At 47.1% G+C, this 27,148-nt stretch overlaps 1 protein-coding gene, 1 non-coding gene and 1 pseudogene across 11 annotated transcripts in view; all 3 read right to left on the reverse strand.

Moving 5' to 3' along the window:
- Positions 1-27,148, reverse strand: part of PUM1 (pumilio RNA binding family member 1) — an 83,598-nt gene that overhangs the window by 20,168 nt on the left and 36,282 nt on the right. For 4 of the 10 annotated variants that reach the window (XM_074562672.1, XM_074562669.1, XM_074562673.1 and 1 more), the window contains exons 6-13: positions 26,832-26,998; positions 25,614-25,884; positions 17,830-17,923; positions 16,390-16,491; positions 9,583-9,734; positions 5,923-6,061; positions 3,574-3,717; positions 2,281-2,577 (exon numbers count right to left, since the gene is read on the reverse strand). In XM_074562672.1, the coding sequence (XP_074418773.1) occupies positions 2,281-2,577; positions 3,574-3,717; positions 5,923-6,061; positions 9,583-9,734; positions 16,390-16,491; positions 17,830-17,923; positions 25,614-25,884; positions 26,832-26,998 (1,366 nt within the window). Of the gene's footprint in view, positions 1-2,280; positions 2,578-3,573; positions 3,718-5,922; positions 6,062-9,582; positions 9,735-16,389; positions 16,507-17,829; positions 17,924-25,613; positions 25,885-26,831; positions 26,999-27,148 lie in introns of all 10 variants that reach the window. The other 6 variants (XM_074562667.1, XM_074562664.1, XM_074562665.1 and 3 more) reach the window with 2 other exon arrangements.
- LOC141733257 (small nucleolar RNA SNORD103/SNORD85) lies at positions 12,045-12,128 on the reverse strand. The gene has a single exon (XR_012584254.1). It is a non-coding gene; the product is annotated as a small nucleolar RNA SNORD103/SNORD85 (small nucleolar RNA).
- LOC141732996 (dnaJ homolog subfamily C member 15 pseudogene) lies at positions 18,787-19,503 on the reverse strand (annotated as a pseudogene).

The raw sequence follows: 27,148 nt of genomic DNA on the forward strand, positions 1-27,148 counted from the left end.
AAGCCCTTTTCCCCTACCACTTAGTCCAACAGAAGATATTAGCTCGCCCTCCAAGCATTGCCTCGTATTTATTCTTTGGCCATTAGAGCTAAAACAAATCCAACGTGAGATTTTATCTGTTCGTGTTGACTTAAGAGCGTGTACAGCTTCGCGTACGTTTACTTGAAATCCTTCTGCTCACCTTTCATTATATTAGAAAACAGCTTCTGTTTGCACCAAGCTTTATTGAGATGGAAATCAGAATTCAACTGAACACGTAAACCCAACATTGTTTTGAAGAGCTGTCTCGATAGTCAAACACAAACTCTTTAAACGCACTATCAACTTGAGGAGAAAAAAAAAAAAATCAATTTTGCATTAAAATCTTGTTTAATAAATAGTGAAATTGTTAACCGTAATGAACTAATCATTCTCCATGACTGCACACAAGTTCTATTCAAAAATGCCTCGCATTTTTATTCATTGATTGAGGGAAAACAAGTTTGTGCATCTTGGCATCGAGCAAACTTGTAATTCAATTGGATTAGTTAAAAAAACCCAAGTGAAAGAAGTAAATGTTGTGTTTACCTGAATCCAAGATGGTTCAAATTCTCAGGCTGGGTTTAAGAAAAATATTTAGGATAACTTTTAGTTACAACTGTGATTTGAAGCAGTATGTTCCTCCATTTTTTTCTGATGGAGCAGGTTCAAAAGGCAGGTTTAAACTTGCCCTTCACACTGATGAAAGCAGGAAAGCTCAGGACATAATTACTACCTCTGAGACTAAGCAGTAATTAAAACAATTGTTCTACTTCAAAAAAAAAAAAAAAGAAACTAAGGAGGGAAAAAAAAAACCAACCCGCAGACCTCTTTCTGGTTTGGTTTTATACTGCAAAAAATATCTTTGTCTCCAAGTGCCTAACAAACAAACCAAACCATATACGTCGCATTTCTTGCGACCACAACAAGTGACTTTTTGGGTATACGATAGAAACAATTCCCAGAATAAAGCACGGAAATCACCTCCGATCAGCTTTTTTTAAAATCACAAAGAGTTACCCAGCCATTATTCTGAGGTTAAGAGTTAGGACACTGGGCACCGCTCTGCAGCCAGTCCCTGTCAGTCCGGTTTCTCCACCAAGCACACGCGGGTAAAGGCAGGGAAATTCAAAGCTGTTTAAAAACACAACCTGTAGCAACAAGGGGACGACTGATATTGTGTGTAACAACATAAATTCATGACTTTGCTACTTCTAATATATCATCTACTACGAGAATTTTCACCAGAAAGCGCTGCAGGTTTTGAAAGGCAAAGCAGTCTCTAAAGGCAAACTTCCATGGAGCCTCGGAGGGATGAAGAGGAGCCCCCTGGAGCTCCCTGTCCCAGCGCCAGCTCTGGCGGCTCACAAGCCCATGAACTGCATTGGGAGCCATCTGCTCCCAGAGCAAGGTCCTGCAGGTGGGTCAGGGCAATCCCACGCACAGATCCAGGCTGGGCGGAGAATGGCTGGAGAGCAGCCCCGGGGAGAAGGACTTGGGGGTGCTGGTGGGTGAGAAGCTCCACACGACCCAACAACGTGCGCTGGCAGCCCAGAAACCCCCCGCAGCCTGGGCTGTGTCCCCAGCGGCGTGGGCAGCAGGGCGAGGGGGGGATTCTGCCCCTCTGCTCAGGGAAGACCAGAGTTGGAGGTCTGGGGGGTTGGACTAGACCTTCAAAGGGCCCTTCCAACCCAACACATTCTATGATTCTGACCCCCCTGCAGTGCTGCCTCCAGCGCTGGGGCACCAACAGCAGAAGGACACGGAGCTGTTGGAGCGGGGCCAGAGGAGGGACACAAAGATGCTGGGAGGGCTGGAGCCCCTCTGCTGTGGGGACAGGCTGAGAGAGCTGGGGGGGTTCAGCCTGGAGAAGAGAAGGCTCCGGGGAGACCTTCCAGCCCCTTCCAGGCCCTAAAGGGGCTCCAGGAAAGCTGGGGAGGGACTCTGGATCAGGGAGGGGAGCCATGGGACAAGGGGGAACGGTTTTATACTGGAAGAGGGGAGATTTAGATGAGATCTGGGGAAGAAATTCTCGTCTGTGAGGGCGGTGAGCCCCTGGCCCAGGTTGCCCAGAGAAGCTGTGGCTGCCCCATCCCTGGAGGGGTTCAAGGCCAGGTTGGACGGGGCTTGGAGCAACCTGGGCTGGTGGGAGGTGTCCCTGCCCAGGGCAGGGGGTGGCACTGGGTGATCTTTAAGGTTCCTTCCAACCCAAACCATTCTGTGATTCTCTCTTTTCCCCCACGAAGAAGCTGCTGTTCTTACCTGCTGTCCCAAATCCTCCCAGCGCAGAGCCCAGCGTGGCACCGAGAGAGCTGCTGCTTCCGAACCCCAGGGAAGTGTTGGCAGGCTGGGCAGAGCCCTGAGAAAAGAGTGAGCTGCTCTGGGAATTGCTGCTGAGAGAGTTGTTGCCGTAGAACGAGCTGGATGCCAGGTTGTTGGTGGGCTGCTGCTGGGGCTGGGGTTGGGGCTGCTGAGTTCCTAGAGGGCGAAATGGTCCGTTTGTCGTTCCTGCCAGGCCGCCCGCGGCACCGTTGGCCGAAGCTGCAGCCGCTGCAACCGCTGGAGAAAAAAAAAAAAATAATTGGAAGTATAGACTGAAAAAAATCCATTTTCATAACAGTTTTGGATGTTAAAACTTAGCAGGTTCCTTTTATTTACTCTACATTTTTTTCTCTCCTCTCAGGATAAAAAAAAAAACAACTCCCTTTTGCATCAAGCTCGGTATAAAGTCTCTTTAGTTTATATCTGAACTCCGCAAGTCTTGCGCAGAGCCACCAAATACCAACAACGCCTTGTTATTATCACTGCTGCTTGTGTTATTAGAGCTACATAGATCAAACACACAAAAATGTTCCCTTTCTCCTAAGATCTAAGATTCAAATCAATACAGCCACACACTTAGCAACATCCAATTAAGAAACACAAGTTTTGAAAGAAGCAAAATTGTCCTTTAGCCCATGAAACACAATCCTGCGGTGCTACAACATCAAAACCGAGTACTTTTGTTTTTCAGCCAGTTTCAAAGCAAAAGAAAAAGCAAAATAAACAAGAAATACAAGGAAACAATTAAAAGGCCTATTTCATAATCTATTGCTAACACTGGCAAAGACCGCTTACACGGACAGATTCCGGCTGGGGAAAAAAAAAGGGGAAAAAGAAAATAATCATTTTCAAGCCTTGGACTTGAACCCTAATAAAACCCCAAAAACCTCATGGCAAAGGCCAGGCACGTAACATTTTACGCAAGGTGATCATTTGGGAGTTCTACACAGGCTAAAACTCTTTATCACGTGGGAAACTAGATGCCAGCTGACACGTTTAAATAACTGTCATGAAATTTTGCAAAATAATAAAGTTTACGCGACGCTGCCTCTCTGAGGGTGTTTCTGGAGGCTCAGCCCACAGTGAGCACAGAGGATGCTCTCAACACCGATCCCCGCCAGGGATCTCGGTGAGGGCAAGGGTGTCATCATCGCCAGCAGAGCCCAAAGCATTCCAGCTCCCCTCTCCGTCGGGGATGGAGCAGAGTTTTCACTTGACGGGACCAGGACTCACCTGCTTGCGCCGCCGAGGAGCTGATGATGACGGGAGCAGGGGCTACCAGGCGGACGGGGGCCCCCAGGCCGTTCCTGGCCCCCGCGTTCACCACGAGAGCACCGGTTTGGTCGTAGTAAGCAGCAGGAGCCAGCACTGGGTAACCTGGAGAGGCAGATGACGGGAGCACAGGTAAGGTAACAACCAACGCAACGCACGGTACATCAGACGTCTTCATGTGAGTAGAATTTTTTTTTCATAAGATTTTTAAAGGAAAATCTGAATGGAAAAAGAAAAGGCAACAGCAGCTCTGCTTCTCCTGAAGCAAAAAAAAAAATAAAATAATAAAAATCCATATTAACAGTCTACAGCTTGATACGAGCTAAGACTTCAGGTAGAGAAGCCTTTTTCCCCCCCAAACCTACTCTACTAGCATTGCCCTCTGTGTAAATTCATAGAATCATAGGGTTGGAAGGGCCCTCTGGAGATCATCACCACAGCAGGTGGCACAGGAACACCTCCAGGAGGCTTTGGAATGTCTCCAGAGACGGAGACTCCACCACCTCTCTGGGCAGCCTGTGCCAGGGCTCTGACACCCTCACAGCAAAGAAGTTCCTCCTCATGTTGAGGTGGAACTTCCCATGTTCCAGTTTGTGCCCGTTACCCCTTGTCCTGTCGCTGGGCACCACTGAGAAGAGCCTGGCCCCATCCTCCTGACACCCACCCTTTCAGTATTTAGAAGCGTTGATAAGATCCCCCCTCAGCCGTCTTTTTTCCAGACTGAAGAGACCCAAATCCCTCAGCCTTTCCTCATCAGAGAGATGTTCCAGTCCCCTCAGCATCTTGGCAGCCCTTTGCTGTCCCCTCTCCAGCAGTTCCCTGTCCTTCTTGACCTGGGGAGCCCAGAACTGGACCCAGCACTCCAGCTGTGGCCTCCCCAGGGCAGAGCAGAGGGGGAGGATGACCTCCCTCCACCTGCTGGCCACACTCTTCTTGATGCACCCCAGGATGCCATTGGCCTTCTTGGCCACAAGGGCCCATCATTGGCTCATGGTCACCCTGTTGTCCACCAGGACTCCCAGGTCTCTTTCCACAGCGCTGCTCTCCAGCAGGTCACCCCCAACCTGTCCCGGTGCAGGGGGTTATTCCTCCCCAGGTGCAGCACCCTACGCTTGCCCTTGTTGAATTTCATAAGGTTCTGCTCTGCCCAAATCTCCAACCTGTCCAGGTCTCTCTGTATGGTGGCATAGCCTTCCTGTGTGTCAGCCACCCCCCCAGCTTTGTCTCATCGGCAAATATAGCCGATGTGTCATATGTGTCATCAGTATATAGCTCTTTAGGTTCCTTGCTATGGAATTCTACACTCAAATAAGACTTTCAGGAAAAAAGTGAGTGATTCTCCATGGTGGGATCACAAAGAGAACGTTCTCCGTGAATACTGGCTTTGCAAATATAACCCCCCAAGCCCCCCAATAAAGCAGATTTAAGGAAATCTGCAGATTGCTTGGAAACGCGCACGTTACATTTAGCTTTGTAACTTAATACAGCAACATTCCTCTTGAACCACAAAAAAAAAAAAACCACCTCTGTAACCACCATATGACACTTCCAGCGAGGAGACCTGACCTCAAAATAATCCCGTTCTCTCACATTTGACCAGTGGGACATACCTGCACATTATTCAAAAAAAATTGTTCCGTTTGCCCTTTGCCATTACAATAATATTCTGTACAACTGAGTGTCAAAAGCGTTTGTCCCACACAGCCTCACGGACCAGAGCTCAAATTCATACGGTAGCTCCTCTCTTGGAGAATTATAAATTACAATAAAATCCTGCTTCCTTTTTTCTGTTTCCTTTTCTTGTTTCTAAGCCGCTAGTATTTGCTTGGAGGATATTATGAAGGGGAAGTCCTTAGCCCGTATCCCGTTAAAGTCAAACACCTGGCAGGGATGGAGAGACAGGGCTAATGAACGGGACTCGGACATCTCTGAGGTTTCAAAGTAAAGACCCCGTAAGCTAGCATGATCCACGGGGAAATGTGAAAGCAGCTTCCAAGAGGAGCCACCAATTCTTTGGAGTATGCAAGCAACTAACGCACCCGTACAGCAATACAGCCTGTAACGTTTGTTTTCACCTGTGGCACAGGGATCTAAACTCTAATTTAGCTGAAACGCTGCACAGGTAGCGAGATTCACATCTAACAGCCTCTCCAAAATGCCTTCTACACGCGCAGATTAGAACTGAAAAACAATAAACGCAAAACACTGCTGAATGCCAGGCAAATGCGACACCGCGCACAGACACAAGATATGTAATTTTCTTCGATCTCCCGGGACACCGCGGAAGGTGCAGCTCCCTCGGAGCCCTACCTGGCATCCCTGCTGCCAGCCCCTGCCCAAAGGCCAGGGCGGAATTGACGGCCGCAGCAGCCACCAGCGGATCAGTCTGCTGTCCCTGCTGGTTCTGGTTTGGGGTCAAAGGACGCTGACTGGCTCCTCCGCGTAGAACCTGGAGAAGACAGAGGAACAGCCATCTGTTTATTTTGGGACCCGGGAGTAAGGCGCAACCATCAGACACTTGCAGGAGCAGCCGCAGGCATCGAACGGCGAGTTCTTGCACAACTAGCGTGGGACAACCCCTCCCCTTCCCTGGGGACAGAGCTGCCGTCGCCAACACAAGCCCTCACACCTGGGAAGCGCAGAAGACCCAATTTATAGAATCACAGAATGGTTCGGGTGGGAAGGGACCTTAAAGATCATCTAGTTCCAACCCCCTGCCCTGGGCAGGGACACCTCCCACCAGCCCACGTTGCTCAAAGCCTCATCCAACCTGGCCTTGAACCCCTCCAGGGATGGGGCAGCCCCAGCTTCTCTGGGCAACCTGGGCCAGGGGCTCATCACCCTCACAGCCAAGAATTTAAATAAGACGTCCCCTCCCAGGCTTACTGAGCATGATCTGGAAGCGCTTCATCATCTGACCTCTTTCGTTTCTTGATCTACCTTCAATCCTCATCTTTTGTCAGAAGTGCTTGCAGCCATCTGCCCCGTCCCAGATGACATTTGATCTCTGCTGCAGCAGCACTGCCGAAAGCCCACTTGAGCAGAAACCTTAAAAAGCCCGACTCGGGGGCTGGGGGCCGATGACACAAGGTTGACATGGGTTTTTCCAAGCTTCCAGCCCCCGTAGAAAACAGCGGCCCAGTGACACAGCATGACACTTACTCACTGGAAATAATGACCAAAGATCACACATCGTCTTTTATACGTAGCTCTTGTGGTTGAAGCACACGTTGCTCTCCAAAGGGAAGATGGCAAACTGACCTTTCCTGTAATTACCTGCGACGGGCTTTGTTTGCAAAAGCCTTTTTTTACTCAACGTGGTGATGCAAGAGCCTGCACCCACCAGCGAGGTCAGCTTATTAAAAAAACCATCCTTTGGCACTCAGCGTGACTGATTGCAAAAATTAACACCGGCTGTGTCACCCGGTAAAGTTATTAAAAAGAAAAAATGACTTTGCGCACTGAGAGACTGGGAGAGGATACTGGAGTTAATGGATTTCGATGTTTATCCCAATTTGCCATCGCTGGGGAAGCCTGAACATGAAACTCTTCAGCCTCGGGAGTCTCACAAGTTGCAGCTGCTTGAAAAGCAGGCGCTGTGCAAGGGCACCGCACGGAACACGCGCCATGGATGGCAGGCTGCACGAAGCGAAATCTTGGCGTTTTTTTTATAAATCCGCTATTAAGATGTCTTAGGCATCACAAATCAACTGTCCATAATCATCGCTCCGGGTTTCTAAAAACATTCGCCTCAGCACTTCTTAGACAAATTTCATCCAAAAAAATACACACTGTATCCTCTTACGGCTGGCAGGTTTGCATTCCCAACAATACCCGCCATCCCCACGCACGCCTGCTTCATGGCTATAAAAGTAATGAAAAATATCATAGAGGCAACTGATGATCGGTAGTTTTTATTTTAATAGCCTAAGCTTTTGCAGCAGCTCTTTTAGCACACACCTCCCATACGGGGAAAGGCTCCCGGTCTGAATGCCACAGCGTAAATGGCTTTTACACCCTCTCCGTGCCGCTGTACCTGCGCCGGGGTCCGTGCGGGAGGCTCTGCCCGACACCCTCTCGCCCGCGACCCACCAGCTGCAGAGGTTTGATCATTAACTTCATCAGGAGCAAAGTGCTCTCCTCCCGATCGCTGCTCCAGAATCGCTGGCGTGAAAATTCACTGCTTTTATACCCTGAAAAGGCCTTACAATATCACCAAACATGGGTTTTGCTCTAGTTTTTAAAGCCGAAGCTAATAAATTCACCTGCCAATCGCTATCTACTCTAATTGCTGTCTCAAAACACACGAGGACCAGAAAGGAAGGTTTCATTTTACTATGAAAAAGGAGCCACCTCACTTTTCGGGAGGATAACAAAGCCATTTTCTTCCCAAGCAGGAAGTACCATGGGACAGAGGCCGATAAAACTGTATAAAGCCAAGGTCAGGCGAGGACCAAGCAGCAGCCAAACCAGCCAGGGCCATGTCGGAGAGCCGGCCGGCTAACAAGAGCCCGAGGCCGCTTCCCGACACCCGTCCTACGGGCCCTGCTGGGGTGGGGAGGGAGAAAAGCGGAGCGTATCCAACCGCCTGGCCAAGGGGAACAAGAACCAAAACAAGGATGGCGGGACGCCGCTCATCCTCCCAGCATTTAACTTCATTACACAGGTTTAGCAACCGCCAGTTTAGTCTGAAAGTTTGGATTATTTTCTTTTTTTCAAAGTTGATTTAAATAGCAGGCCAACAATTTGCACTCCCGTACAAGTCTGTAAAACGTTTAAAGATGGCTTTTTGCGACAGTTGAGGAAGAAAATCATTACTCTCTCTTAATTCTCGTACCAGTCTCTCAGTTTCCACCTTCTGCTTGATTCACATTTGTGTCATCTGCATCAGAGGTACAACTATTATTAAATACCAGACCTTTAAAATGCTTTAGTTAAATTCCAAGCATAGGGGGGGAAAAAAACCAAAACCCCACAAACCTCAACGAGAAATTACAGAGTGATTCATCACAAAGCTGCGTAACAATTTTCAACAGAAGAAAAAAGCCCAGGCTACAGAACGCAATCTGCCGTCACTGCCCGGGGATTAAGGCAGAAGAGGTGGATGGTGCGGAGCCATCAAACACACACCCTTTAGAACAGAAGTAAGGAAAAAGTTCCCCTTATCAGCTCCCGGTGTGAACTCTTCACTGTTTTTTTTAAAAAAAGCAAATACCATTCAAACAACAGCTGCCCATCTCAATGTTCATCTCTAACACACTTAAAGGGGTAACAGCCGATCATATGGAAAAACCTTCACTAACTTCATCAATTTTGTCTTTTTAGGTGTCAAAGTCTCCAAATTTTTGTGCAGACTAAAGCAAAACAGCTGCACAGTTTGCCTTGTAAATATAGCAAATTCAGCATTTTCTTTTTGCAACTCATCTTTTGTCTTCAACTCCTCACATGGATTCCAAACCAATTCACTCCGCCGTTATTTTGACCCTTTTAAAGCTAGCCGTTGTCAAAAAAGCGTCCTCTACTGGACTGCGGTATAAGAGAACACGCTTATTAACATTTAGTACTTGACACGGGTCTTCATTGTTGCCGTGGCCTTCAAGCTGCAGCGACGGGCACGAGAACAGAGCGCAAGACGACGATTTCCACTTGCACACCAGTTTGCTACGGCGTCGCTCAGCGGTGTTCACAAAACTGATGAGATTATTCGTTTTGCAAAGCATTAACAGGCAATAATTCACCACCACGAGTGCATGTGCGCTATCCTCCACGTGCGTGACGCTTAAATGACATAACAGAACATACAGATGTTTCTCCTCCTATTTTTAAGAGAGGTCAAGGGCTCTGAGTGTTGGCAGCGGTCATTGAAAAAAAAAATAAAAATAAAATTAAAAAAAAAATAAAAATCGGGATTCTTCAAAGCTGCTGTGTTCCCTGTAAATGACTCGACGTGGAAAGCATCCCAGCCCTTACCTGTTGCTGGCCCTGCTGGGTTTGCTGGGTGGTCTGCTGATTTGCCGAGTTCGTGGCAGCGGCAGCCGCGGCGGCTTGCTGCTGGAAGAGACTGGCAGGATAAACTCCCCAGGGCGTAACTCCATAGTACTGGTGAGGAACAACCGCCGGACCTACAAGGGGAAGGGAACCGGTGAGCTTCCGAAGCGCGTCAAGCCTTACACAGCAAACCGCCGCCAAAAATACCTGCTTATCGCATCTGGTTTCACAAATCCTATTTCAAGGTGATCTGCTTTCAATCCTTTGCAAATTACAGAGGGATTCTGGCATTTGTGTTATTCATTTTTAAAAAGCTTAGAAGTCAGGCCTGAAATTTCGTCTTGACTTGCTTTACCTTATTGGATGAGGTCAAATCCTGCTACCAGCGATCCTGCTGAAATTCTTTGCTTTTACTGATGTGCCCTAATTTTACAGTGAAGGAGCAAAACTTTACCTCTAACCAAAAGAGAAGGAAACTTCTTTAAGTACAGATATACAAGTCTCTTCTAATCTCAGCTGACATTCACAGTTCAATAGTATCTATTATTTAGCCCCCCAATAAATTAAAAAAAAATAAAACCTCTTTGCATCTGGATAGCATCAATGCTCGAGTGTTTAAAATGTCATTCTTCCAGCCACTCAATCCTATTCCGCATTTGCAAACGACCATAAAGGAGATTCTCTATCTTTCCACATCCCCCTTTCCTCCTCCAACTTCAGAGGCTTAAAAAAAATAAATAATAATCTCGGAGAGCACCAGAAAAAGCGGAATTTTTGAAGATTCATTGTGTTTTATCAAGCCTCGGGACATCGCACACCTAATTTGGCGATAGCAGAATGGCAGCCTATATCCTTAAGTAATTCGAGCTGGGACAACGCCGAGGAAGCGGCGAGCGCCCTGCGCTGGAGTCCCTCCCACCAAATAACACGTGTGCGAATTCAATAACATTTTTAATATGTCTGTTGTATATCTTTTGGAAAGGTCAGCAGAAAAGCAGAAGCATTTCCTTTGCTTTTCAAATACATCACTTATCCCACGGGTTCCTTCCCCCCAGCGGGAGTGACTCCGGGCACACTAGGCTTTTTAAGGTAGAGTGCCACAAGTCGTATTTGACGCTGCGGAATAAACAAGTCTGGAGAATTTGAACCACACACTTACATGGAGTAAAAATAGCTCCTATTTTAAGGGAGATCGTTAGCATTTGAGCTCTAACCAAGTCATTTTAGTCTTGCTGTTAGTCATGTCTTACAGTAAAGACCCTGCAAGGAGAACAAGGGTAACGCATATAAAGACTATAAGCGTTCGCCCCGAGAGACTTAAAAACTATTCCCAAAATATAAGGGATGACAGCAAAAAGGGAGATGCAAAAAGACACTGCTGAGTGTAAGCGTGGGTATGACAGAAAGGGAAAAATCCAGGAAGCACTTTTTTCTTTTGGTTTTGGTTTTTTTTTTTGGTACAGTAACACGTGTTTGTCTCAAATGAACCACTACACAATGCAGAAGCGACCCGCTGTGCACCAGTCTGGATCAGCTCCTGCTCCTGCAATCACTGCTGCCCACTGGCGGGATGCAGCAAGGCTTCAAGACACCCATTTCATCTTTAATCGCAAATATTAAATTCATATTTCAAAAGCGTAGCGGTTACTCTCCTTTATTATTTTGTTTCCAACCACTGTACTTTCCCCAAATTTAGGGGTTTGTGGCATCATTAACACGCGTGCCCAGCCCCGCGTACCGCAGGGAGATGTTAAAGCAGCCCGTTGTCTAATGCCAGGCGCTTCAGCAATGTGTGTGAAATGCTCAGATTTGTGTACGTCCCTAAAGCTCTGCCACCAAATCCACCCTTGCTGGATGTACTGTGTCCCGTCAGCCTGAGAAGGTGACTTGTCTGCCTTCCTCAGATTTGCCTTGGAGCAGCAACCGCTTCTTTCTTACCTTCCGACCTGGGAATTCATGAGCAGTGGCAGCTAAAATTAAAAAAAAAAAAAAAAAACCAAAAAAACCAAACCAAAAAACAAAGCTGCAGAAAATGAATGAGTCCCACAATGGTACCGCCTACCTTCACCAGCGCAGACGCAGCTGATCGGTGGACTATAACCTGTTTATATTCAGTCGATGCAGATCGGACGGCGACTGCTCGGGTGCTTCCTCACTCAACGGGAAAACAGTTGCAACTGCTCCGTTTTATGCAAGGAATTAGCCTGTGTTTGCCCATAGGCTACTGGGAAGTCGCCGCAATACCCTTTATCTGGGCAAAACGTGGGCATCTCTCTGGGTTATTTTAATCTCGGTTCTAATTATCAAGCAAGCACAGTCTAGATGGAGTTTTTTTCCTAGTTAGAGGTTGCTCATCAGATCTGCAAAAGCCTTAGGTGTTTAAAAGAAGAAGAGGCACAAAGTCTTTGAAGTTTGCAAGCAGCTGGGCTTAAAAGAGCTGCAAGTCTGGCTCAGCTCATTTGAGCGCATGGTGAGGCTCATTATCGAACACTGTTCTCAGTGAGGGCAAGTGTGTCATCATTGCCAGACTTACAAAAACACGCAGAGTGTTTCTTTACTGCAGGAAATATTTGCACCTGCTTTTACACTTATTAAAGATACGCATACACAAGAAAATAGAAGCCATTCTAGTGCCTTTGAAATCAAATATTCCCACTACTACGTCTCACACATTGGCCACGGACGCCCAGAAATATTCCTTTCAAGAAACATTAGCAAAACCAACTGTAAGTGTTCATCACAACATTTTTGCTTTTCATCTCAGCCTTCACACTCAGATCCCTGTACGCCGAAGCCATACCTGCTCTCGGCCAAGGACGAGGACTCAGCAACCACCGGCTTAAGGAAAGCTGCAAGTAGCAACTTTATCAATTACTAGTGATTTGTTGAGCTGATCACTTCACGATTCCTGGTACGGCGACCGCAGGTATCCATGAAGTGGTGTCTTTGGAAGGACCGGGGTAGAAGAGCCGAACTGGCAGGGCTGTGGGCAGCCCCAGGAAAACCCTGGCAGGCAGCGCCCGGGCGGCACAGATCCTGGGAGGGGGATGGCACCTTTGCATAGAATCACAGAATCATGGACTGCGTTGTGTTGGAAGGGACCTCTAAAGGCCACCTAGTCCAACCCCCTGCAGTCAGCAGGGACATCTGTAACTAGAGCAGGTTGCTCAGAGCCTCATCCAGCCTGGCCTTGAATGTCTCCAGGGATGGGGCCTCCACCCCCTCTCTGAGCAACCTGGGCCAGTGTCTCACCAGCCTCAGTGGAAAGAACTTCTTCCTCATGGCTGATCTAACCCTGCCCAGCTCTAGTTTAAACCATTGCCCCTCGTCCTGTCGCTCCATGCCCTTGCAAACAGCCCCTCCCCAGCTTTCCTGGAGCCCCTTCAGGGACTGGAAGGGGCTGGAAGGTCTCCCCAGGGCCTTCTCTTCTCCAGGCTGAACCCCCCCAACTCTCTCAGCCTGTCCTCACAGCAGAGGGGCTCCAGCCTTCGGATCCTCTTCGTGGCCTCCTCTGGCCCCGCTCCAACAGGTCCACGTCCTTCTTGTGCTGAGGGCTCCAGAGCTGGACGCAGTCCTCCAAGATGGGGTCTCACCAGAACAGAGCAGAGGAGGAGAATCCCCTCTCTGGATCTGCTGGCCACAGTTCTTTTGATGCAGCCGAGGATGCCATTGGCCTCCTGGGCTGCAAGCGCACATTGTCGGGTCATGTCCAGCTTTTCATCCACCCCAAGTCCTTTTCCGCAGGGCTGCTCTCTATCACCTCATCCCCCGGCCTGTATTGATAATGAGGATTGTCCCGACCCAAGTGTAGGACCTTGCACTTGGCCTTGTTGAACTTCATGAGGTTTGCTCGGGGCCACCTCTCTAGCTCGTCCAGGTCCCTCTGGATGACATCCCGTCCCTCTGGCCTGTCATGGCAAGGTGGTCCCCCAGCCCGTGGTCCTGGGCGGTACATGCAGGCATCCATACCCGGGACATAGCTCAGCACCAAGTGACTGAAGCTTCTCAGAAAGCCAGGCTGGAGCAGCCCAGCGCAGACACATCCAAACCGACCCACCTCCAGTCTCGGAACACCGTGGTTTTTCCCGTATGCAGATCATTCCAGCATCCACTTCTCTACAAAGAACAGAAACACTTTTCTACCTGTAACACGCCACCTCCGAGGGAATCAACATTCCCCAGCTTGTCTTACAAAAGGCAAGATTTCTTTTTCTTGAGTGACATCCTTCTCAAATGACAGAAGGCAATTGCACAACGCGTTTTAAAGACAGCAGTATCTTCCCCACGGTTTAAACTCACAAGTGATTTCTTTCTTGACTCTAGGAAGCCCTTCCCTCTGCATTCAAATTTGTTCTTTAAAATGCTACTATTGTTGGGAAGAAAAGAGTATTATCACAGGGCTGACAGTCTTAAAATCATGAAAAAGCTGCCATAAAGGCAGAATGTTAATTGGCAGAATTATCTCCACCATAAAACATGCCAAAGTTTCCCCTCTGCTTTAAAAGTAACTGTGAGCAATAAACTACCAACAACTCCAAACCCATTTCTTTCATCTCATAAACTTCTCCCAGCCCTCCCAGTTTAACACTCCCATACGCATGAGGGAGGCCGCCTGACTTTATACCTAACTCTGAACATCTCAATTGCCCCACGTCCCTTCAGTGCTGCACTCCGTCATTGCACAGAAAAAGCTTTCAAAACTGCTCGAGTCTACACAGAAAAGATGCTTTTCCTGAAGCCAAACATCAACAAGGAGCGAAGGCTGTTACATTGGCATTTCTAGCAATTAGGATCCAGAGCCCAACGAGATGGATGAAGAAACTCATATTTCTCAGCGGTGAAACGCTATACCTACATTGCAGCGCATTACGCATTCTTTTGTTTTGCTTTCAAGAGCCACAAAGTTTAAAAATTATTCAAGCAGCGATCCTGATGTCAAGTTTTGAGATGCTTTAGGTAACCTGGGGTATGGTATTTCCTAGATCAAATTTCTAAGGCCCCACTCAGATATTCAGGCAGCTGCGGCTTCAAGACTGCTGAGAAAAAAGGGGCAAAAAAAAAAAAAAAAAAAAAAAAGTTGTCGCAAACACGCTCGCTGTTTCCTAGAGATCTGGCAGAGGTTACGCATGGTCTTTCGATGAAATCAAGACGCTGACCTCCTGCTCCACTGAACTGCAGTGCGTTACTGAAGAATGAGCACTCGCTTGAGCAGCGCTGAGGTGATGCAAAAAGGCCAACCAGAATCCTCTTTTGGTGGTATTCGTTCACAAAGCACCTCTTCTGCCTGGAACTGGAATTGCCAGTGTTCTAGCACCTCTTTGCTGATAAGCCCCGACTGAAGCTTCCTACTTATATTTGCCACCAAGAGTTGAGGTCATTCATTCACCGCCACGCATTCATCATCACATGATAGTTTATCGACCCCTGGACGGTTAGACATATCCTTGTACTCTAGCTCTTGGCTTTCTTCCATTTAATCACAGCATCATTTGTTTGCCAACAACATGTTGTTATCTAAACTTAATCTTGCATTGTTATTATGCAACCAGCAGGCAACATTCACAACAGCCGAAGAGTCCAAAGCCCATCTTCAAATTGTAATCTTGATTCTTTACATACTTCCATGCGATCCGCTAAAAACGCCATCCGACTGGGTCACAGTCGCTGAAATCCCATTTCAGAGCTTGACCTGATACTGGCCTCGAAGCTTAGAAGCTAAGCAGCGGTTATGCAAGAGCTGTTAAACACGCCGAAGAGTCACGTACCAAACCACAACGCTCTCTGGCAGAGCGCTCTATTCCTGTACAACCAGCCGGTTCCCGGCTTCGGTTTGGTAGGAGCCATCCCAAGGGATGTCCAGGAAGTATGGAAGTTGTAAGTGGAGTGTGGCAAGAGGGTGCAGGCTCCACTTAAAATCCCCACTACCCTGAACTAAGCAGTTTTGATTTAAAACACAGAAGGCTTCCTCTCCCGGTGGCTCAGGGAAAGCAATGCACGGTTATAAAACTGTTCTTCTGAAAGTACGTTCTTCCTTTGTCCTCAACGCTTAGGCAAGAACTTTGCGGCATACGCAGCAAGAGTTCAACGTACAGTGTGTTCTTCGCACTGTCTGATAAGCTGTTTTACCGAGCTGTCATCTCAAGATACAACAAGTTTTGGCTATGACAGTTGGCAAGAATGTGGAAGCCGATAGATGAACGTTTGGGAGAAAGATCTCGCGCAAAGAACAAGAGCCACCATCTTGGCTCGCCATCTGGAAAAACCGCATATCCATAGCATAAGCCTCACAGCAGATACGGGATGTTTTTACCTACAGAACCTAAATTCTTAAGAGACTCGAGCAAAAGGGAAAGATACTGCTGGCAGGATGCACTACAGGAAATAAAGCTAAGCAGCATCGAGGTACAACTTTCCCAGCAGGAAAACACATCCTCCATCTTTCTAGCATTTAATAAGTATATTTTCAAAGGTTTCTCTCACTACTGTCAGTTACCAAAAACCCCCAAACACGTAGCAACATTTATGTCTGCAAGTGTTTCATTTCAGGTTTGCTCTGGTTGGTTGCCCTCAACAGGAAGAGGGCCCATAGCAAGCGTTATACAAGAATTATGACATTTAATCTACAGAAAATAGGTTTTCCAGGACAAATTCTGTTGCAACTCACTGGTATATAATTATCTCTCCACAGAAATTACAAGGTGCTAATACTTAATTTCCACAATCACAGACTCAGGAGCAGTTTGGGTACAGAACACGTCAGGAACGCACGGACAACTGGAAGCATCTCACCTAACGTGGCAGCTGCTGCGAGTCCGGCTGCGTAGGGATCTGTTCCCGGCGGAGCGGCGCTGATGATGTACGGATTGGGGACAAAGGCAGCAGGAGCTAAACCTGCTGAAAACATACCTGTCAGTAAAAACAAACTTAACTAGAACTGAAACCCCTACCAAAATACCTCTGGCTACCCGGCTGGCGAACACAAAAAGCTCGGGTTGCTTTACTATTTCCAAGCCTTTTACAGGTTGTTGTCCTTAGGGAGTGAGCAACCACTGCATTTCCCAGTCTTAATAGAACAGAGGATACAATGTACAGAGAAGAAACCTAATTCCAAGGATGCAGTGCCCCATAAGGAAAGTTAAAGTGGTAAAATAGCCTATATACAACACCCATACTTGCTCAGGTATCTCTGACACCTCCTTACTGTTTAGGTGACTATCAACACCAGACAGATATTAACATTAGCTAATTAAGCGTGAGTATTCTGTATTTTCCACAGCAAGTGAATCAAGAACCAGTTTACCCTACTTTCTGAGTTCCATACCCACTACACAATACCAGTACGTCAATAAATTAGTTTGGAAGGAGCTCAGGAGTGTAGAGGCAACATCGCCGGGCACTACCACTGCCGTGTAGGCATTTCCCTTCCTCTGCAAGGAAACAGTTTAATCATTAGAGAAATTACCAGGGGGGCGGGAGGGGGGCGTGGAGGGGAGGTGAAGGTGAAGGGGATTAAGGTAAAAAGCTAAATAATTTGAATTCAGGTCTCTCGCTGAACTCCAATAAGCACGCAAGTGCGCTGCAGGGAGCTGGGAGAGTCCCAACACATTTGTACTGGGTTTTCAGGTAGGAAGAACCGCCACTTAAATTGCTTATTTTGCTAGAAACGTTTAACCCTAAGATAGTTTAACTCCAATCACCCATGAGTGGCCCTTCTCCAGTTCTCCTCTTTTTCTACGCACAGGATTAAGTGCATTCTTCCCAGTTAATCTATCTTGTTTGAATAATACGAATCATGCGTTTGCATAAATTACATCTTTAAGTTAAAGTCAGCCCCCAGGCAGCTGAACCACGGGAAGCACGTTCAGGTGTATATCGAATTGTGCATTTTTCCCCTTTGTGTGTTGTGCCGCTTACCCCAATTCATGCCTCACTCGGAGCGAGTACTTCAAAACGCTCTCATTACTGAGCAGCGCTCTCAGCAAGGGTACGAGTGTCGCTCCCGCCCGACATGAACGCTCTAGAGCTTTCAAAGCGTGCAAGAGAGACCTCCAGAATTTTTCAAGTAAATCTTCAAACAATACACTTCTGCTTGCGTGTCGACTACCAGCTGCAAAAACATATTTAGGATTCTCTAAAGCCTACCGATCCTTTTCTGTTGCTGTTTTCTCGCTGTATTCTGAGGGCTAACAGAAATCCAGTAAAACGTAAGGTATTAAATGCAAGACTTACCTATGTGAGGCTGATGGGCGGCTGCCAAGGCGTACTGCTGCTGCTGCGCTGCTGTTAGCTGTTGAACAGCGAGTGCATTCGGTCTTTGGAACAACTGAAGGGACAGAAGCACAAAAATGGTCCTTTACTCACACACAAAAAGCACTCTCTTACTTCCCTTTAAAGCAATTCCTTTACACTAGATTTATTTTCACAACTACAGACACTCCTCTTCAAAGGGAAACGTTTCAAAAGGAAATGAAAAAAAACAAACCCCTTTGAAATCAATTGCCCGTGATAATCCACCAGAAAAAAATAATATATCTATTTCTGAAGTGCAGCTAAACCACAGCCAGGGTTTTCTCTGCTATTATTCTCTGCACGACGCATGAAGGCCATTTTCTCCCCAACTCCTCCCCAAACCCACCAGCCCTAACTGCAGCCTGGGGATCACTACCAGCTCCCAGGAGCGCTTCCAGATCCCGACCGACACCGAGTGCAGCGAAATCCCCGTCACACCAGTGGAGAACCCGTCCCACTCTCCCGATGGCCTGAAAGGGCACACGGGACAGAAATCCCCGTCACACCAGTGGAGAACCCGTCCCACTCTCCCGATGGCCTGAAAGGGCACACGGGACGGAAATCCCTGTCACACCAGTGGAGAACCCGTCCCACTCTCCCGATGGCCTGAAAGGGCAATGGGACGGCAGAGTGAGGTGTGGGAGAGACCGTGCACCTCGGATGGCTTCAGAGCCACCAGAGGGGATGCCAGCCCCCGGAGCTCACAAAGCCCTGGACAAAACGTTCCCTTCACCCGCCAGCCCTCCATCTCCCGCACGCACCCTCCCAAGGGGTGTAAGTTCTTCTGTGACCACAGGCAGAAACCAGACCCAGGGACTTCTGGTTAAGTCACCCAAAGCACATGGAATCACAGAATATCTGGAATTGGAAGGGATCCATAAGGAGCATCGAGTCCAACTCCCTGTTCCCCGCAGGAGCACAACCGTACTAAGTGTAAAGGACTTCGCTTTGCTTTTAAATAGTCTTAAACTTTTAACCACGACAATAAACAGGAACAACTGATGCACTGTTAAGAAACTGCGCAGAGCAAGTAGATATAAAAGCTGTTGCACAACGTATCTGCTGAATCTCTTCGGACCCAAGGCTTCGGATTCCAGTTGTTGGCAGTGGATTCCAACAGGTCCTTTGCTTCATTTATTTTTGTTGCTAATTCAGGTGATGCACCTTTATCGGGGTGATTTAAAAATCATGATTCTTCTATGGGCTGTTCTGATTTTGGCCTTGCCAGCAGATGGATTTGCACCTAAAATAAGACTCGCGTCTCGTCTACTCATTTGCTGTTCAAATCCCCCTTTGGAGTAAAAAGGGGAAAGCCTGGAAGTTGAAACCCTCTACGCTGCCTGTAATGGCCCGCTCCAATGGTTTCCAAAGGCGGAACGCGTAACGACCTGCAAACCAACAGTTGCAACACCAACTCCAACTGCTATCGTAGTTAGGGAGCAACGGGCAACGTTACTGAGAACAGTCATTCTCAATAAGAAAAAAGAGAAAGAAAAAGAGGATTACATTAGCCTTTAAAGTATTTTTGCTTACAGTTGGGTTGTGGTTTGTTTCTGGTTTTTTTCGTTTGGTTTTTTTTTTTTGTTTTGTTTTGTTTTGTTTTTTTTTAAATTCATCCAGGTCCTTACTAAAAACTTCCTTTCCCAGCTTCCCATGCCTCTACCTAAACGAAACACTCCCTGAATTAATCCATTAGCAGACCATCTCTCAGTTCCAATTAAAACATTTAAGGATACACCAGCCAAACAGCCACTCTGAAACGATCGGGAAGCGATGTTCAGCCCCCAGCTTTTCTTTCCAAAAGTGATCATTTCTGAGGTGTGAACGACTTCACAAACCGCTGTGATAAATGTTTTCTCTCTCCACTCACTTGGAAAGTTAAAAAAAAAAAAAAAAAAAAGGGCCTAAATGCTATACAATTTTCACACCTATTATCTCTGCCCTCCTTTCAGACAAGACAAGCGAGCTACTTCAAGCTGTCAGCAGCAGCAATAATAATTCTGCCCAAATTTTTGGCAGAAACACATAACCATCAAGAAGCCCGGAATCATTTAGAAAATTAGGGTGGGTTTGGTTTTTTTTTTTTTTTATATAGGCAAAAATTGGAGTTTGTTCTCCTGAGAGCAGGATGAGCAACCGCACTATTTAGGCAGAAAATCTGGAAAGGAAAAAAAAAAAGACAGGTGATTATCTACCTCTGTTTTCTTCTCTTTTTACGAGTTCAGAAGGAGAAAAAAAAATAAAAAAAATATGTAAGGCATCGGTATCAGATGTAAGATGTGGAAACTCAGTACTTTGGGGATCCAGAATTGATCTTCTGCATGCCAAAAACAGAGCCACAACTGCTCTCCTCCAAGATTGCTCACCCCTTAAGACGCCGGGGCCCTCCATATATCCAAGGAATAGCGTAATGCCGCTTATGGAGAAACACATCAAATCCACAGTTACTTTATTACTTCCCTAGCCTAACATCAGGAGGGCCGTAAAACACTCCTAGCAGTCTTTATGTAGAACACACCTTGTCTTTATTTATTCCTTTTTTTTTTTTTTTTAAGCTTGTCGTTCAACAGTACTTCAAAGTTGAGTGCTTCTAAGGGGCATGATCTTCGTTAAGGTTCCATCTGTCATTAGGAGCCGGATCAAATGCTCCACGGACATCTTGTAGTTTAAAAAAGCAAGGACATCATGGAAAATGGGACCTACAGAGAACAGAATGAGGGATACTGGCTCTGCAGGAATGTCCAGCAACATCTCCTTCACTGATTGGCATCCGCAGATACAGAAAAAACCCCACAAACGTCCCCAGACTGCTCCACTGCGGGGTGTAGACGGTAGCCACCCTTGGTTTTTTGGTCCACTTTTGTACGGAGTTCAGCAATCCAATATTTTAGCTTTCTTTGGCTACCTACGCTTCACCAAAACCTTTAATTTTCATATTCGTTTGCATCGCTGGGATCTGTTTTTCCAGTTCTGCTAATGTGTATTCCACCAAGGTGAACAGCAGAGGAAAGGGCTGGATTATTAGTTGCCTGTCTTAAGGGCAAAAAAAGCACTTCTCTTCTCTGAAAACACCTTTCCTTGTGCTCAGTTTACACGTGTGATGATTTCCACACCTCCCAAATGCATGTCGACGATCCATTTTTAAACTAGAAGTACCCAAAAAAGCGACTCCACAACTCCTCCACGCACGAATATTTCACCTGCTGCTGTCGGATTATTCTGTTGCCTGCTTGTTCCCTCCCCCTCGGGCGAGCACAGCCGACGACCGCTAAATCTGACCGCCAGACACCGGAGTACCCACACCAGCCTTGCGCATCCCTCTTTTGCTGAAATCAAGCCTGAGTATCCCAAAAGCTCTGCAAGCGGCTGCCGCCAGCTAAAGACTCAAAGCAGGAGATGGAAAAGATGCTCCTTTACCTAAAACTACTGATATCATGGAAGGAGGAATAAGGCACAGAGTGGCTGGGCAGTCCTTTCACCTGCTCAGGAAAATCACGGAATTTCAGAGCTGGAAGAGACCTCTAGAGATCATCCAGTCCAGCTCTCCTGCTAAAGCAGGACTGCCCAGAGCACATCACTCAGGGCTGCATCCAGGCGGGGCTTGGAAATCTCCAGAGAAGGGGACTCCACGCCCTCCCTGGGCAGCCTGTTCCAGGGCTCTGTCACCCCCACTGTAAAGAAGTTTTTTCTCATATTTGATGGGAACTTCCTATGTTCCAGCTTGTGCCCGTTACCCCTCGTCCTGTTACTGGGAACCATTGAAAAGAGTCTGGCACCATCCTCCTTAAACCCACCCTTTAGATACTTGTCAACATTCATAAGGTCTCCTCTCGGCCTTCTCTTCTCCAGGCTAAAGAGTCCCAGCTCTCTCAGCCTTTCCTCATAAGGGAGATGCTCCAGTCCCTCAGTCATCGTTGTTGCCCTACGCTGGACTCTCTCCAGCAGTTCCCTGTCTCTCTCGAACCGGGGAGCCCAGAGCTGGACGCAGTATTCCAGTTGTGGCCTCACCAGTGCAGAGCAGAGGGGGAGAATGACCTTCCTTGACCTGCTGGCCACGCTCTTCCCTACGCAGCCCAGAATTCCGTTGGCCTTCTTGGCAACAAGGGCACATTGCTTGCTCACGGATGATTTACTGTCTACCAAGACCCCCAGATCCTTTTCTTCAGAGTTGCTTGCCAGAGCATGTCTGCATCCTCAAGTCAAAGAAACCTACAGGCTTAGCTCCAGCTTGGTGACACTCGCTTCCTCAGACAATATTCCTCAGCTGCTTCAAACCCACGTGCAGACGTTCTGCGTTCCCCTGTGCTGCGAGCACGAGGCTGGATTCCTTCCTCCTGCAGCGGACCTGCTCTCGAATCTTTATGGAGTTTCCCTTGCAGAGAAAGGTCACATAAATGTTAGTATCTACGCCATGCACTCGGCAGTGACTCAAATCCGTGGCCTCTCCCCTCTGCCTGCTCTGAATCGCAGTTCCTGCAAGGCCGCAAAGCCGGGCTCCACACAACTTACCCAGAAGCAAGTCAGCGTGAACAGCTAAAACCTTTTGCAGCTGCAGATTTCCCACCGCCTGTCGCATGTACAAGGAAACGGAGCCAACAAAAACAACCGCAATTTCAGGTTTTACTTTGCCAGATAAGCCCCTACGCCGCACGAGCTCTGGGAATCATCAACTCTACGTATTTAGGAAGAGTTATTACAGCCTCTATGCGCTGTCTCCATCTGCTGACAGCAAAGACCTATATTCAAAAATCAAAGCAAAAAGTAAAAACTCAAATAACAGCTTTTTATCATTTTACTTGGAACCCTACTGGATAGGAAACTGAGGTTAAACTACGTAGCAGTATTAAACTGTGGTCTACAGTAAGTGGAAAAAGGAAAAAAAACCTCTTCTAACAGGAGTATTAACTGGCGTTTACAAAGCGAGGCAGAATTTGTAAGACTGTACGCACGGAGCATTTTAGCCGATTAGAAATCCCATTCAGAGTGAAAACCTCCAAATGCCTGACGTCGTTTCAGAGGAGTTTAGTAGGATCATAGAATGGTTCAGGTCGGAAGGGACCTTAAAGCCCACCCAGTGCCACCCCCTGCCCTGGGCAGGGACACCTCCCACCAGCCCAGGTTGCTCCAAGCCCCGGCCAACCCGGCCTTGAACCCCTCCAGGGATGGGGCAGCCACAGCTTCTCTGGGCAACCTGGGCCAGGGGCTCACCCCCCTCACAGCAAAGAATTTCTTCCCAATATCTCATCTAAATCTCCCCTCTTCCAGTTTAAAGCCATTCCCCCTCATCCCATGGCTCCTCTCCCTGATCCAGAGTCCTTCCCCAGCTTTCCTGGAGCCCCTTTAGGGACTGGAAGGGGCTGGAAGGTCTCCCCGGAGCCTTCTCTTCTCCAGGCTGAACCCCCCCAACTCTCAATGTTGGGATCACCTGCCATTTCCAAAAGCGCAGTTATTTCCCCCGCTCACACGGGTACACAAACGAAGTATCACTTACAACACGCGGGGGAGTTCATCAAGGGAATTCCAAGGAAGCAGCCCATGGCAGGCTGTACTGTACAGTTATGGGAACATGGCAAGATTAGATTTCTATAAGCCAGTTTCCTCTGCAATATAAACATCTGACAACTCTAATCAGATTACTCGTGGTTAAGACCTTCCCTTCTTAATATTGCTTTTAGCTGTACTTGGTTGTAATCCCTTCAAAGTATATGACGCTTCCCAATGGACCGAGAAAGACACTTTTGCAGACGAGATCCTTTTATTCAGGACATATTTCCTCCTGACAACTGAACGGAAAGAAAAACTATACCGCCAAAAGAGAGGTTTCTTTCATACAGGCCGTAACTGGCAGACAGCAAATACCAAGAAACACTGGCCGCTGGATGTCATGTATTAAAAAAAATGGGTACAACTCGGAGCCAAGGCGCGTTGCCTTTACACAAACGTGCACCGAGAGCTCACATTTGGCAGAAGAGTGAATCTTTGAATTCTTGTCTTTAATACAGCTGACACAAGCCTGTCGTTCGCATTTACTGGAGGTGTCAGGAGCTGCCACAACAAAGCTGAAACTAAAATAACAGTCGTCGTTAAACAGCCCGACCTGCTCGTTCCCAGCTCCCCCCAAAATTCAGAGGTCACAGTTCGCAGAGAGAACCGCAGCTCCACAGGCAAACTCAGCCGAAAGTTCCAGGCGTGATGACGTGGAGGTGACAGCAGCTCTACGTGGATATCACCCGTCCACTTTATAACACGAAAAAACCCCCAAATGAGCCAGATCTGTCTGGGCCAGCCAGAGCGCCGTACCACAATCCCTTCCGGAATCAGCACGCTTCCCAGGTCGGTCTTACTTTTTGAGAGTTTTGATTTCCACTAGCTAAGTGCAAGCCATGCCAAATTTTAAAGCCTATTTTTTTAAAGGCTGGAAATAAAAAAAAAAAAAAAAAAAGAAAAAGAAAAAAAAAGGTACTTGAACTTGTAAGTGAGCCTTAATTTAAACAGAAAACACTGACAAAACGCCAATTGCAGGGTTCGCATTCCTGCAGTTATTTTTCCATATCTAACAATTCTTTAAAAAGCTGCTCACTTATTTAGCTCTAATACACCGTTTTTTAAAAAAAAAAAAAAAAAAAAAAAAAAAAAAGACAAGTTTCATTGTTTGAAAGTAATTCCTGCATTTGAGGTCCTGCACCGGAGTAAGACAAAGACCTGAAACTAGGTGTTGGTTTGTTTTTTTCTTTTTGAACTCTACAACAGCTATTTAGTTTAATCATTAAAAAAAATTTTCCATCATTAACCTCCCAAACGTGCTATACAAGAAAACAACCGATCAAGCTATAACACAGATATTTACATTGCTTTTTAGACTACGATAACCCTCTGCCTTCAGCACAAACTTGGCAACGGTCTCTCCTCAATACAGCCTGCCAACAGGCTATTTTGCTAAAAAAGATCCGATATTTCAGGAAAGCCAGGGCTAGTTATATACTCTTGCAATCAGCTACAACAAAGGATTTTATTCTTCTTTGTGGGATATTATAGTTACAAAAGGAAGGCAATAAAAGTTTACAACCGTTACCCAAACTAGCAGGCGCAGGAGCGGATTACAAGTCGCTGGTTGGATCTGGGCCCAGCATTCAGGAGAAGCCAAGAGCAGAGCGAGGACTTGCGCTCCGTGGTCGGGAGGAGAAGCTTGGGCCACTTATGTGGGAGAAAAGGTCAAACCAACCCGCTGGGCTGGGATAACAGTTTTGTAGTATTGGACTCCGACCTCGGGTTTTAACCCACGCTCAGGTAGGAGGGAGCCAGTTTAAACTCCTTATTCCTTCAGCCTGCTCCAGCTGGGTACTGCAGACCCCAAAGCAGGGCCGCAACACCCAGGCTCAACGGCCGTTTGGCCTTTAAGACACTCTGAGGACTCAAGGGTAGGGTTTTTTTGTTTAGCAGTTTTTACTAATTTAAAGCTCTTCTCCAATGCAAACTTACTCAAGTTAAAAATGACTAAAGACACAGAAAAGTGCTGTTGGCAACTGGCGCTTATTCCAGGACCGTAGCTCTCCTGCACGGAGCTCCCTGGGAGGACACATGCGGCGCTCTATAGATGGCAGAGGGGATGAAACCATTCCTCCGTCCCTCTCCCCAAGCCGAGAGGCCGAGCTCACGCCCAACCCCATGAGGACTCTGCCGGAGGAACCGGAGCGGTAGGGTAGGACCAACGGCCGACGCATTACCTGCTGTTGGGAATTGTAATCGAAGAGCCCCACGGTGGCTGCGGCCGAGTCCACGGGTACTTGAGTGCCAGAATAATCAAACTGAAGAGGCTCCATGCCAACGTGCTCCATGGGATCCAGAGGGACACTCTGGGACTCGATGTTGGAGAAATCCTCCACCGGCTTGGCACCATTAGTACTCGCCAGCTGGGCTAAGCCCTCTGATCCGTTCTGGTTGGGACCCAGCAGATCCACTTCACTAGCAGAGTTCTGGCAGTTACCAGGTGTACGGCTATGCAGGAAGAGAAGATACTGCTCACTAAGCACGTCCATTTCATGCTATGTCACAGCATCGATTAACAGCAACAGACACCAGTACTCACCAGAACTGCTTGTCGATGTTGTGATAAAAGGGGAAAAATAAACTATAGGAGGGCCTGAAACAGTTCCCTAAATGAATCCTACAGAATAATTTATGTATTTAAAAAAAAAAAACAAACAAAAAAAGCCACCCACAAAACCCCAGTTTCCCCACCTCAAAGACCTGTTACTGTACAAGTATAAAAAATACAGTTTCTTTTTTTCTCCTCAATTGAGAGAGTCAGTCGTAACAAGGCAGGATTTCAGAAATGCCAATGTTATTTTTTCAAAAAGCTATTTGGTAATTATTAACCACGTGACACTCTGGCATTGCATCTCACTCGAAACCTTTCTAAAGTAGCTGCTGTGGTTTCCTAATTACCCAACACAAGCATTGGGCTCAAGTGGGAAACGGCTCATCTCAACGTGAGGGCCGGCAGTGCATTTGTTTTGCTTTTACGGTTTTCCTACATGCCAACACGAGGCCCAGCAAGCGGGTAAGCGAGCGAGAAACACATGCATTGATTACATCGATGGCCCCAGTTTCGGAAGGCTTTAATCTCTTGAGAGCTACAAGGAACAAGTCCAAACCCCCAACTATCATTTAGACTAGGATATACAACGAGTCAGCCATAGGAATCCCTCCCAGGGTAGTTAAAAACAGGTGTGATAATAAACGAAGATGACACTATACAGAACACGGTCTGCGCAGATGCGAGCTATCAGGTGTTATCCTCCACCTTCCCACAGTGCCTCCCTGTGTGCATTCTAACATCCTTATGACACTGTTTCAGTGAGTCAAAGGCTTTTTCACTACAGCGTGGAAGACCTCTCAAAATAGCGCGACACCGATTAATTATTACCTAATGGCGGACGTACCTGAAGTCTTTGACATCTGCGTCGATTCCATTCTGCACAGGCAAACCATTTGTTTTATCCATCACATCCCCCTCCTCCTTCAGATCTCCTAATTTATCGCCGTCAAATGTGCCCTTATTTTTCTTATCTCCTTTGTCATTCTCATCATTCTCTGCATCCCTTGGCCCCTAGGCAAAAGAGACATTATTTTAATAAGCTTAGCTTTCAGATCAATGTTACTTTTATGCCGAGAGGGTAACAAATCAAAGAAACACGTCACAATAAAGTAAGTCACTTGCAAACATTAGTTCTTACAAACCAAAATGTAAAAAAAGTAA

Source organism: Larus michahellis, chromosome 19, assembly GCF_964199755.1.
Source record: "Larus michahellis chromosome 19, bLarMic1.1, whole genome shotgun sequence".
NCBI lineage: Eukaryota > Metazoa > Chordata > Aves > Charadriiformes > Laridae > Larus > Larus michahellis.